Source organism: Acinonyx jubatus, chromosome A2, assembly GCF_027475565.1.
Source record: "Acinonyx jubatus isolate Ajub_Pintada_27869175 chromosome A2, VMU_Ajub_asm_v1.0, whole genome shotgun sequence".
In the NCBI taxonomy this organism is placed as follows: domain Eukaryota; kingdom Metazoa; phylum Chordata; class Mammalia; order Carnivora; family Felidae; genus Acinonyx; species Acinonyx jubatus.
The window spans coordinates 72,517,672-72,531,620 of NC_069383.1; the positions used below are offsets into that span (position 1 = coordinate 72,517,672).

Sequence of the window (13,949 nt, forward strand, 5' to 3'; positions counted from 1 at the left end):
AAACATGGTACTATTTCAGATTTTTGCAAATCTCTTTAATGCCAGGCTTAATGGAAGATACTTGAATTCTCATGTGCGCTCCTGTATTCAATCTGTTGTGCAATGTTTGGGTTCAAGTATATTAAGAAAACCTGGCTTCACACAGATGTGTAGTTGGAAAAGGCAGGAATATTTTAATAACTTTTCCAGATAATTATTTTTTTTATAAGTTGTGGTATCTTAAAAGTTGCAGTCTAGAATCTGAAAGTATATCAATGAACTTTTTATATTACATGAAAATCTATTGTTTCGGCTTGTAGTTTGAATGAATGTTTTACCCAGGCATGATTTTGTAACATCATGCACTGGGCATCTGAAAATACTGGTTTAATGAATTATGCAAAGATTCTAATGTTGACACATCGTATACAAAATCCATTTGTTACTAAATTTTCCTCTGCAGAAAAGTCTCAAGAATTAGTAAGTTGTCAAGTTGATAGTAGTAGATTGTTTTCTAAAATTCTTACTTTTTATTTGAAACATTTAATATTTTATCATTGACAACAAATATTGCCAATGAATTTTTTTAAAAGCACAAACAGGCCGATTTAATTTTCAAGAAAATGTCTGTCAAATACCCAAATCTGAATGGCACTTGGCAGTCATTCTTTCAAGCAAAAATGTTATTCCATGAAAGAAGTAGCTAAATACATGTCCTCAGTGGTTGAACTTTAATAAAATTAACGTTCACTATTTCATCAAGGACATTCTTAAGTGAAATAGATAATTTTTTTTTTAATTGCAAGTGCATGGCAGTGAGGAATAATGAATGACTCAGTCTGGTGCCCCTGCTTTGATTTGTGCTAAGGCCGGAGAAGCTTTATTTGGTATTGATTTTACTATCAGTGCAAATTCCAGCAGTTAAAATGCAAATAACAGTATTATTATAAGGAGCTTTGACTTTGCAGATACTCTGAACATGTCTTGGGGATACCCAGAGGGCCATGGACCACAGTTTGAGAACTGCTATGGTAGGTATTAGGATAAACTCAGAATATAAAAACAATTAAGGCATGATCCCTATTCTCACGTTTATCTTTTAACAGAGGAAACCTATAGAGATGATTACAACATAGCTTTAGAGATACAAGAAATGGCAACACTGGGGGATGACTCATTAAAGACCAGCATGGAAGCAGAGACCTCGTAGAGTACTTTTGCAATGCAGACAAGCAATGATGAGGCCTGACCTAAGGTCAGTGGAGTGGTAGACCTAAGGTGAGTGGAGAAACTTTCAAGGTGGTGGAATTATAGGATGTAGCGATTAACTATGAAGAATGAAGGAGGAGGGCAATGGGGTAGATAGCGATGCCCTTCCTACATATGCATTACAGGAGGGGCAGGTTGACAGCCGGGTGGGAGGAGATAATAAATTCAGTTTTGGATTTATTGACAATGAGATGAACGTGAGGTCTCTAGAGGTGTTGACCAGGCAATTAGATATTTCTGCTCCTTCCCTGAAAGCCCTGCAGTTTTCTCATTCGCTGCTGTATCCCCAGTGCCTAGCTCTTAATGTTGACTGAATAAATACCTAAATACGGTCAGGAGCTCGTGAGAATAATATAAAAAAATTAAATTTGGTAGTCATTGTATATATGCTTATTTGAAACCACAGGAGTGGGTGGAGCAGTATGACGGTAGCTGTAAGACTGAACTCCCGCTTTAAATCTCTGGCGGTTCAATAGGCAAAAGTGGAGTTCTTGGGGAATGTTGCCTCAGACAGGTCGCGACGGCCTATAACACAGATTTATTTCGGAAACCTGTTTCTGGATAATCCAGACAACAACCAAGATTTGTTACCTTTATGCCGTATATTAATACCTGTCAGACTGGTTTTAACTGGGGTGGGGTGGGACTGACCTCATCGTCCCACCCTTCGGTGTGCAGAAGCAGTCTTTCAAAATTCCCCTTTTCCTGACTCCGTGGGCGGTCTCTCAGAGGCCTCCGCACCCCGGCCCTAAACAGGATCAGGTGCAGCAGACCCGCGAGCCCCGGCGAGGGGCGGTGCCCAGGCCACCCGCCCAGCTGACGTGATGTATGCTGAGATCACCTCACGAGCGCTCGGTGCAATCATCGAGCGCCCTGCCGTCTCCGCCGTCTACTCGCAAACCTCGCTCTGAGATCCCTCCGCCCGCCCCCTCCCCGCACCGAATCGTGGCGCCCCGCACCCACGGCACGCAGGCTCAGGTTGTCTGAGGTTCCCAGAGGTAATCGCCTCCTAAACTCAAGTTCTCTTCTTTCTCTGTACCACCCATACCATAAGTGCAACTTGCTTTTTCAGGTCCTTTTTCCTGGCGTAAGGAGACCTCGGTGGTATGCAAACTTACTTGAGAGGCGTGGCCAGCATCGGATCCCGCCTCGTTCTGTGACGCCAAGGGTGGTGCGCGTGGGAGCCACGGGTAGGGGTGGGACTCGGTTTAGTGGGAGAGCTGGGGGCCGGGGCCGTGTCCGGACGCCCATCTGCCGGCTTCTCTCGCTCCGTGGATTCGGAGGAGCGGCCGCGACCTCGGCCTCCAGCGTCTCCAGCGAACTGTAGTGGATGCTGTGGCGGCCAGGATGCTGCTGCTGGGATTCCTGCAGGCGGGCGGGTCGGTGTTGGGGCAGGCGATGGAGAGGGTGACCGGCGGCAACCTCCTATCCATGCTGCTAATCGCCTGCGCCTTCACGCTTGGCCTAGTCTACCTGTTCCGCCTTGCAGTCGGCCACCTGGCCCCCATGCCGCCCGGGGCGGTAAGTGCACCCCGGGGACCCGGGCGGGGAACGCAGCGACCGCTGTGGCCGAAGGGCGAGCCAGGCGACGACAGAGGCGGCCAAAGGGCTAGCAGGAGTGGTGACCACGGCCATGCTTGGCTGGGCGGTGGAAGCGGGCGCACTGGGGGCTGGGAGGTGGCCGCAACTCTGCTGCTGATGGTCGAGACTGCCTTGACCTTGCTAGCCTTGGTGCTGGGGGTCCGGCTGGCCAGGACCTCCAGGATCATAGTGGTGTTACAGACTTTGGCGGAGTCCCTACTGGGGATGGGATGCCCCTGGCAGCTTCGGTCCCTGTGGCGGTCGTCTTGATGACTGCGCCCTTGTGGGGTTCAATGTCCTGCGGCCTGTGATATTGCCCCTTATGGCGACTTAATATCAGTCTGAAGGGGGGAGTGTTTGGTAGGGTAAGAGTGACTGGATTGTCACTTCTTGTGCCAATGAAGTATCAGTTTCTTTAATTTAGTGCCTTTATTGACCATTAGCTTCATACTTACCGAATATATTTGATGAATGCATCCTTAACCAACCAACACCAAGTAGCTTTTAAAACTGCCTTTTACAGTTTTACAGTTTTACATTCCACTGCCTTTGTACAGTGGAATGTACGAACTAAAAGTTTTATGAAAGTGCCTTTTATAGTGAGTGCTAAAGCACCTGCTAGGACTGATCTACCCTCTCTTTAAAATCAATGGATGAGATGTGTTTTGTTTACTGATAAATGTAGCTTCTTAAACATTTCACTTTCTGTACACGTTACTGTTTGTCTTTTTCTATACCTTCTTTAGGTATAGAAAGAATCTGGGACTAAAATTGTGAGTGGTAGTGGTGAAGATGCTGTTGTTTGATTTTCCTGTTTTTTTTTTTTTTTCCCCACTGCTGTTGGTTAAGAAAGTTGCCTAGAGCCACAAATAAATATTCTGGACAGTGTTCAGCATGTGCAGTTGCAATACCTTTGTGTTTGTCTAGTTATTTATCTTACATCACGTTCTGAGTTTCTGTTTACTATGGCCACTCCTAAGATATTTGCAGTTTAGCTGTTCTTAAGTTATTGATGCTTTATTTTTTATTTCATTTGTTTGGTCATGAACCTAAACTGGATTTCTCCTTTAGAATGAAATGTGAGTCCACATTTTGTTTTCTCTTGCAGAAAAGTCCACCATACATTTTCTCTCCAATTCCATTCCTTGGACATGCCATAGCATTTGGGAAAAGTCCAATTGAATTCCTAGAAAATGCATATGAGAAGGTAAGTCTTCCAAATAATTACAGGAAAAGAAATTAGTGCTTTTCAAACTTTCTTTTAGATGGCAGAACATTAAAAAAAATTTGTGATCTTGTGCTTCTCCCCAGTATAGGAAACAGATTAAATTAGAGCTGCTCCTGTTTAAGAGCTGGAAGGGTCTTGGAGATCCTCTTAATCTCTTCCATGTCCTGGGTGATCTCTGAAACATCACCTGAGGGAACCTGTAGTTCTGGCAGCTATGGCCTAAAAACCACTAGCCTAAATTTTGTACTTACTGATCATAGTTAAAATTGATACTGATTGACCCTTATTTTTCTTAACCAGTCATCTGTGGGATTTTCTAACCTGCCTTAAATCTCTTCTGTGACTTCAGTTTTGTCTACTTAGGTGATGCCACGGCCACTCAGATCTTTGCCCTTCTAACAAGCTTTCCCGTGCTGATTCAACCATTTATTCCACAGGCCCACTTTGAATGGTTGTCACTCTTAATGGTTTCATTTCCACAGTATAAATTTAGACACTTTATTCTGAGACCATAACTTCTTTTCCCAGCTTGCCTGTACAGCTCCTTCCATTGTAACCAGTCTTTGACCTCATTAGATCTTCTAGTCCATTGTCCCATTTACTTTCTCCTGATCTATTATTAGCCTCTTTACTTCTCTTCTTTTTCCAGTCCCGCACCATGGTCCACCATTTCAGTTACACTTTAGCCAATACCATACGTTTCCTTTTCATTTTACTTACATGGTAAAACCCCAACCTTGGAGGGAGGCTATTAGTCATTTTCTTCTTGCACCAGTTAGGAAGTTCCTTCCTAGCTTCACGATTCCCTACCTTGAATGAGCTTTGAACACTGCTCAACAGTCGTATCATGCCAAAGTATGGTTGGCATACTTTGTGTTTGCCACACTGACAGTTCAGACTTTCATTTTCTAAACTTCTGAATCTTCCTATCAAAGCAGATGATTTCGTCTCCTCTTTAAAGAGAGATGTATAACCATCCAAAGAGAACTCTCTCATGTTCCCACTTTGAAACATACATTCTCTTTTCTTTCTGTTACACTAATTATAAAACACTTACTTTGTGCCAATACTGAGTGCTTTAGATAGATTATTTCACTGAAGCTCCACAAATTCCTTTCAGGTATATACATTTTATACATGATAACACTGAGAAACAGGTTATATAATTTGCTCTTGGGGCTCCCTGCTGGTTAGTGGTGAAGCCAGGGTTTATATATGGTCTGATTTCCAACTCTGTATGCTTTTAATAATAATAATAGTAATACAACACATGTAATGTTTACTACGGCCAACATACTCTTCTACAATATATTTATATCTGACATACACATCATGGATATAATCTGTATATATATGTATATATAATCTTGATAATAGTAGGAACTGTCATTATTTCCATTTTATGGATGAGGGAAACTGAAGTACAGAGAAGTTAAATTCTCTGTCTGTAGGAGCAAGGTCACAACAGCTAATACGTGGAGGACCCTGGATGTGAACCCTGGTAGTCTGGCTCTAGAATCTTGGGCTCTAGCCTACTAGGTGCTGTCACCTTGGTTTTTATTTTGTTTCCTATTGGAAGTTAAAGTCTCAATCCATCTTTTGTCTCAGGAACATTATGCTGTTTTTCTTCTTTCTATAGTGACTTCTTCAACTGGATCTTTCCCATGTTCTCTGAAAAATTTTTCAAAGGTCAAAAGGACCAGAGCTTCTGTTGACCACTCAGTCTCCTCTCATGTCCTTCCCCCTTTAGCAAGTTTTCTGTACTTACTTTGTTTCCACATCTCCTGTTTACTTACTCTTCATACCACCCTTGATTAATGAGCTCCATTTCCTAATTCAATGAACTTGACCTCTCAGCTGTATTTGTCACTGGTAACCACAACTACTCCCTCCTCCTTAAATGTGGCTTCTCTCATTTTTTCCCCCTGCTTCTCTGTGTCTTCTCTAACTCATTTGTGGGCTCATGCCTGGCCATTTACTGTTGGGGTTCATGTTGGTTTGGTCCTTGGCCTTTATTCTTTCCTAGGTGATCTCCTCTCTACCTGCAGCTTCAGTTACCAGCCATATGTGGATGACACCCAAATTAATAAGCTCCAGACCTGGATGTTCACCTCTCACGTGATTCTTTTCTGAGATGTCTCAAAGGCATCAGAAATCCAATATTTCTAAAGTCTCACCCTTGGTTTTTCTCTCTCCAATCCTGGTTGTCCTGTTCTTTCTTCTCACCATTGTTCTGTTTTACAGTGAACTGAAGCCTATGATTCATTCTTGATACTTCCCTCTCCCTCTCTTAATCCATTTCCATCTGCAGATTCTCCAGAATAACTCAGTATACATTTGCTTCTATGGGCATTGTCCCACCATTAACCATGTCGCAAGTTTTCATCATCAGTTTCCTGTAATAGGCTCTAACTCGTCCTCTGGTATTCTTTCTGTTCTTGTCCCTCCCTCTTCTTCCTATAACAGCCAGAGGGACCTTTCTTTTTAAAATATGCATACATCAGTGTGTCTCTCGTATGCAGTTTAACATCTTCTATGGCTTTTCATTGCCTGTAAGGAAAAAACTAAATATGGCTTCTGAGACTCTGGTGTAGGCTCTGCAGACTATGCTCCTCTGTCCTTTCCTCCACTCTTTCCTTCAGGACCTTTGTGCATGTCTGGCCACCATGCTAATTCCTCCTCATCCTTGGAGCCTCAGCTCAGGTGGTCTTTCCTCTCTTTGGTCTCCCTTGTATTAGTTCTTTTATCACAGAGATACTTACCTTCCAGTAGTACTTGTCACATTTGCAGTTTTACATTTGTTGATGTGATTATTTGATTTTAAGTGGTATCTTTTTCAGTAGATTAAGCGTCATGAGTCTGGAACAGTATTTTTGTTCACAATTATATCCTCAGAGCCTTGTCTTCAAAATAATCAGAAAACTGCATGGGAAAGCATTTAACACTCAACCAGATTAACAAAGAATTAAAAATGAAATGATTTAGTGTTGGTGAGATAGTAGTAAAAACGGATAACTAAATAAACTTCCGATGTCTTTACACAGCAAATACTATATAACTTGTATAATAATGTAAAGGTCATAACCTTTGGTGACTCCTATAAACTTTTCTTTAACCAATGGGAAAAAAATCTATATTCTCAGAGATACTCATTGCAGAAATATCCATAAGAAGTGAAAAAACTGACACATCACCCATTTGTCCAATAAAGAATAATTATTAAAATTATGTTTGTGTAAAGGATAGTAAATGTTTTCAGTATAAACTGAAAAAAATGAAAAGTTTATTCATATTTCATTTGGAACTGGATGAATAAAATTATAAATCTGCACAAAGACTGGGTGAATAACTGCATTAAGGCTTATGCACGTTTTAATTTTCAAAAGTAAAGAGGTTAGTATTTCTTTAGTGCTCCATATTTTTTGGCATCATCATTAAGGCTGCTTTTCTTTCTTTAGTATGGACCTGTATTTAGCTTTACCATGGTGGGCAAGACATTTACTTACCTTCTGGGGAGTGATGCTGCTGCACTGCTTTTTAATAGTAAAAATGAAGACCTGAATGCAGAAGATGTCTACAGTCGCCTGACAACACCTGTGTTTGGGAAGGGAGTTGCATATGATGTCCCTAATCCAGTAGGTGATGCTCTTCTCGCCAAGAAAGACCTATCTATAATATAATGTTATAGGTAGTAGTGTAATATTGTACATGGAAAATGTGGAGACAATTCATTCCTTGGTTCAAAAATCTGAAGCATGAGACATTCAAAAGACAAAAACCCCTCGGTAACTGACAAAGAATGGGTATTTGTTTTGTAGTTGCAGGCACGGGCTAAGCAATTTTAAATGGTTTCCTGCACAGAGAAATACAACCAATGATAAGTGCATTGGAATTTGAGTCCATTGGGTGACAAGAAAATCCCATTTTTTAATCAGAAGGTCCTCCTGCCATCCCACTCCTCTGAAATTCTAGCATAAGAGCTTGTTTTGAGCTAGAGATTGTTGGCTTTAGAAGTTTGGTTTTTTTCCTCCTCCTAAAGTCCAGTATTAAAGTGTTGCAAGTTGATACAAAAAACACAAATGAGATCATTGGCTCAATTGCTTGGTGTGGGCTCTGGCTGAGATCCTACCACACGCTACCTAGTATCCCAGTGCAGCAGTTAGGAGTCAACATCAAGTGTTATTTCTGGGGATGGGGGTGGGTGGGGGGAGCTGTGGGGGAATGAATGGCTCCTCAAGGCCAAAAGCAAGAGCCCTGGAAAACCCCTGTGGTCAAATATATCTATTTTTTTTATACTGCTGATCAGATTCTTAAAATAGAAATGTCCCAATGGTTTAAAACCATTGGTTGTCTTAGGGTGAGTTTATTTTAGTCAGACTATATTGAATCATAATTAAACTTCTGGAAGGTAGTGAAAGGAACGATACTTGTTTGGGAATAGAATGGGAGAATATGTGAAGTAGGATAAAAATGATATCCAAGTGTAATGAACCTTTGGGAGATGCTGTTGGTGTCTGGGTTGGTTTGGAATACCAGAAGATAACAGGATAGGAAAGGTAAGCCCTGGAGTGAGGAGTGGCAAAATGTGTATGTAGGAAGGAAGGCGGAGGTGGGGTTCCTAATTTATTGTTAGTCTAGGGCCCATGCACCAGGTGTTTCTCCACACATTACTTCAGATCCATGTAAACGCGCTAAGTTTCCCATGTCTGATGTAGTTTAAAAAAAATCCTTTTATTGTTTTTTAATCTTTTTTCAGAATATTGTTTTCTTTGGGTGTTACAGAGTTCTTATAATAGCCTAAATGAATCCTGTGACAAAACAAAATTGTGTTTTAATGCTTGGTATTATACCGTTAATATTTTTAAGGTGTTTTTGGAGCAGAAGAAAATGTTAAAAAGTGGCCTTAACATAGCCCACTTTAGACAGCACGTTTCTATAATTGAAAAAGAAACAAAGGAATACTTTCAAAGTTGGGGAGAAAGTGGAGAAAAAAGTAAGCAAATGTTTTGGTTTTGCATTTATCCTAATATTTCTACTTTTTTATGACTAGAAACATAAGAATATATGGTATGTATAAAAAAACAAACTACAGCATTTGTGAAACCTCCTTAGATTTAATGGCAAGAACATGTTTTGATAACCATAGAGTTAAAAAGACCCAAGAGGAAGTGATTTTACCACTCATTTAGCAAAACTTTTAAAATGGGTTAACTAACATGCAGGTTATTCAGCTCATTTGTACAAATAATATAAAAATTGTTTTTTAAAGATTAAAATAAACTGAATGTACAACTTTTTGCAAGGTCATTTTAAGACAATAAAATAACTTTTTTCTTCACCCCAGTGGGCAAGTAAAAATCTAAGCGATTTAGTTTTGTATATAATACCTTATTTATTTAATATTGTATGAGAATGATTTAATTCATGAAAAAAGTAAATTTAAATACATAGGTTTATTTTACCACCAAATGTATTATATGCTCTCTTGCGTTATGTACAAGTATACTGAGTATAATTTGACATTCTTTGGATATTTGTATGAATCCATTCTGTAAATGGGACAATAAGTGTTGCTTTCAGAGAAAATTGCCATGCCCAAAGCAGGAAGCAACATCTGCCTACAGAGCATCAAGACCTCTTCTTAGGTCCCCATGTTTTTTCTGGGCATGGTCTTCAGTTTCTATAAAAGGTCCAGAAACTTGATTTTATTTTTAATACACCTAAAGTTGATGTGATCTGTTTCTAACCATATAACAAGCTGATGTATAAACTAGAATGCCAACTTAATGAATACAAGTGAGACAAAGTTGTAGCACTGAGAACACCAGAATTTGCCTAACTTCATTGGCAAATCTCTTTGGAAAGCCAGGTGATAACTGGAAGTTCATTTGGTACATGTGGAATTAAAGAGCAAGGCGCAACTGGGTAATTTTTAGGACGTTTAAATGTCATCCAAACGTGCTTGCCTACATTGGTCTAAAATTTGGGATATACCAATTGGTGATTAGTTACAGTTTTCTTTCATATACGGTCAAGACTTCAAATTGTCCTGATTTTCCTGCTTTTGACCTGGGAAATAACCCATTCTTCGGTCCTTGGACTGCTGTTCTTTGGGAAGCATCTCCAATGCACTAAATAACCTTTTGCTGCTTTTGTTACACTGCGACCTGGAACTCCTGCAACTATATTCGTTTTTGTCTTCAATTTATCTTTTCGAGTTGAAGAGTCATGAGTGAGGTTTAAAGATGTCTTTGTGGCCCCTGTTTTGGCCACTTGGGAGTGCTTCCCATCATGAGTTTCTTGCCTCTCTTTGTTGTGTCCACATGTCTGTCTGTAGGCTTTTTTTGATGATATGAACAGGAAGGATCTTTGGTTTTTGTTCTTAATTTTCCTTTTTAATACTTTCTTATCTCTAAGAAAACAGAATATTTCAAAAGAATATTTGGTAATAGAACGGGAATGATCTTTTTTCCTCTAGATTTGTTTGAAGCTCTTTCTGAGCTCATAATTTTAACAGCTAGCCATTGTTTGCATGGAAAGGAAATCAGAAGTCAACTCAATGAGAAAGTGGCACAACTGTATGCAGATTTGGATGGAGGTTTCAGCCATGCAGCCTGGCTGCTACCAGGTTGGCTCCCTTTGCCGAGTTTCAGGTATGGATAAAAAAACTATGCTTGCTTATTTCACTGTAGAACTGCTGTAGTGTCGGTATACTTTATGTTAACAAAGATAAAAAATAAACAAAAGAGACAAATTAGGGGAGATTATGAGCCCCCATTCTTCTATAAGAATTCAAGACAGGTTTTCTGTAGTGAGCTCACTGAAGATAAGTTTCAGTTTATTAAAGCAGTGATTTGTTGTCCAGCTGTTCTAATATTTTAAAACCTACTTATCGCACATATTCCTTGTAGTCAGGAAAGTCTCTCAACTCTATCTGAAGGTGATACACCCCTCTATGCACTTATTTGAAAATATTTGACTTTTTATAGTATATTGTGAAATATCTTTCTTTTGAAGTATTAGTGGCTTTCTTTAATTTTCTCTGTCTTCTTACAACTATACTGTGATTTCCTTACGGGCAGGGACCATCTGATACAAAGAAATACTGCTTATAGGACTTGACATACAGCTTGTGTATCAGTGGGCTCTCTGTACCTGTTGATTCACTGCTGTTCAGGTGAGAGATGGAGAGGAGTTAAGTTGGTACTCCCTTTTCCTTCTGCTACTTCTACATAGTTACAGGATAAAGAGGGGAAGAAAAAAGGAAAACCAGGAGGGTTTCTCTGGAATTCTTTAGAACTCGTAATACTTTATAAGGAGCTTTGTAGTTTTTAGAATTCTTTCATGTATAGCCTATAATGGATTCTCCAGAAATGTGCATCAAGTCTGTTTTTACCTCTTCTGTCTCCTGGATGAAGTCAGAAATTCCTGAGCTTGGTACAATAGACCTTTCACACTTCAGCCCCGTCTTTCTCGGTCTTACCTGAACCAACTGATTTAACTAAATTATTCCATTGCTTTTCTTAAACAGGCCTTATGTTTTTCCTGGCACTGCTGTGTTCATTTTGGTAAACTTCTTCTGCCCACATTATCTCAGTTGATCCTCAGTGACAGTCTTACAAACAAAGCAGGGCAGCAATTTTTATTAGAAGGCTTGGTTACAAAGGGGCTAGGTAGTCAGATTGCCTGGTTTTAAATTTCAGCTGCATTGCTTTCTGGCTCTAGTGATCTCATGCAGTTACCTGTGAATTGAGGATAATAGCATCTACCTCACAGGAGGTCAAAGTGGGTAATTCATGTAAAACACTTAGAGTACTTGTTATCCAATGAGTACCCTACTTTAAAGGTAAGATTTGGGGAGCTGAAGTTTGTGACTCTACTAGTGTTTTTGCCCCTTACAAAACATGTGGTCTCAGAAAATAAAAAGAATCAAATCCTATATGCTATAGTCATGTTCTAAATCCTAGATTTTATATAATCCTAAATAAATCTTAAGTTTATTCAAATCCTGAATCCTACAGAAAAACCAGAATGACTATCTTCTTCAAGAATTAATTTGGTCAAAATTGGAATTTTAATTAATTTCATTAATTTAAAGGATTATTCTGCTGTTAAACTAGAAATGGATTCTACAGGAATAATAACAAGTCTTATGTTAGACCTTCATTAGAACACAGGTGGTGGTATGTTAATAGGGTCACATATGTAAAGACACCTTTCTTGCCTTTAAGGACCCTGGACATTTCTAACAGTATAAGAATTTTATGGTTTTTTTTTTTTTTTTCCCTCTTGGTTCTGATTTTTTGTCAATTATTATAGAGTTATTCAAGTTAGTTAAATAAGGTTATTTTCAAAATGAACTGATGCCAGAAAGTAACTTTTTAGTCATTTTCATCTTTGAATTGCAGACGCAGGGACAGAGCTCATCGAGAGATCAAGAATATTTTCTATAAAGCAATCCAGAAACGCAGACAGTCAGAAGAAAAACTTGATGACATTCTCCAAACTTTACTAGATTCTACTTACAAGTAAGAGTTCTTTTAGCATGTGTCAGGTTAATGCAGGAAATTACACATTACAACATAGTTAATTACAATTAAAAAGTAATGATGCTGACAGAATTAGTAGCTGTGACCCTTGGACTTTTTCAATGGATGAGACATAAAATACTGGGAACCTATGCCTTAGTGAAGTCCCAAGTGACTGTGCATGGGAAAAAGTTTGCTGATAAACTGCAGGGAAGTATTTTGTAATCAAAATCCTATTTGTCTTTGGTCTGTCTCTTTTCCCTAAAGGGGGAAAAATTCTCACTTGTGATGGGCAAATGCAAGAGACTATTATACCTGAAAAATGTATTCACCATGACCCTTTATTTAAATGTTGACAAGGGGCACCTGGGTGTCTCACTCGGTTAAGCTTCTGACTCTTGATTTTCCTCAGGTCATGATCTCACAGTCATGGGATAGAGCCCCCTTTTGGGCTCTGCGCTGGGCATGGAGCTTGCTCCTGCTTAAGATTCTCTCTCCCTCTCCTCTCTGCCTCTCTTCCCCGCTTGCTCTCTCTCTCTCTCTCTCTCTCAGAATAAATACATAAACATAAAAAAAAAAAAATGTTGAGGCCTGAAATGGGTCTGCCACAATGGTAAATTTGTGTTTGTGATTCACTCTGTAGGGATGGGCGTCCTCTGACAGATGATGAAGTGGCAGGCATGCTTATTGGACTGCTCTTGGCAGGGCAGCATACATCTTCAACTACGAGTGCCTGGATGGGCTTCTTTTTGGCCAGAGACAAAACACTTCAAGAAAAATGCTATTTAGAACAGAAGACAGTCTGCGGAGAAGATCTGCCTCCTTTAACTTACGATCAGGTGTGTGGATTTTTAATTTCATTGCTGCCTTATGACTTTGAGTATCTAATGAGTGGCTAATTTTTAGAGGGGACAATTTGAGATCTTCTATTTATTGTAAATTAAATTAGCTTCTTTATTTTTAGAAAACTCACCATAGCCCTCCCTGAAATGTCTTAATGTTGGATCCAGTTTGCTAGTATTTTGTTGAGTAATTTAGCATCTTTTCATAAGGGATATTGATGTGTAGTTTTATTTTTGGGTGTGTAGTTTTATCATGACGTCTTTGACAGGTTTTGATATCAGAGTAATGCTGGTCTAATAGAATAAGTTTGTAAGTGTTCCCTCTTTTATTTTTTTGGAAGAGTTTATGAAGGATTGGTATTAATTCTTTCTTATGTGTCTGGTTAGAATTCACCAGTGAAGCCATCTCAGTCTGCTTGTCTTTGTGGGAAGTTGTTTGATGATTTGTTATAGATCATGTGTTCTGTTTCATCCTGAGTCTTTGGTTTATGTCTTTCTAGGAATTTGTCCATTTCATCTAGG

General features: G+C 39.5%; 1 protein-coding gene across 3 annotated transcripts in view; it reads left to right on the forward strand.

The window, feature by feature from the left end:
* The window catches only part of LOC106969977 (lanosterol 14-alpha demethylase), a 43,925-nt gene that overhangs the window by 21,311 nt on the left and 8,665 nt on the right, over positions 1–13,949 (forward strand). Inside the window, exons 3-9 of one of the 3 annotated variants that reach the window (XM_053218470.1) lie at positions 1,086–1,261; positions 3,943–4,036; positions 7,516–7,692; positions 8,924–9,050; positions 10,536–10,710; positions 12,466–12,585; positions 13,229–13,424. In XM_053218470.1, the coding sequence (XP_053074445.1) occupies positions 7,540–7,692; positions 8,924–9,050; positions 10,536–10,710; positions 12,466–12,585; positions 13,229–13,424 (771 nt within the window). In that variant the 5' untranslated portion in view covers positions 1,086–1,261; positions 3,943–4,036; positions 7,516–7,539. The other 2 variants (XM_027071872.2, XM_027071870.2) reach the window with 2 other exon arrangements.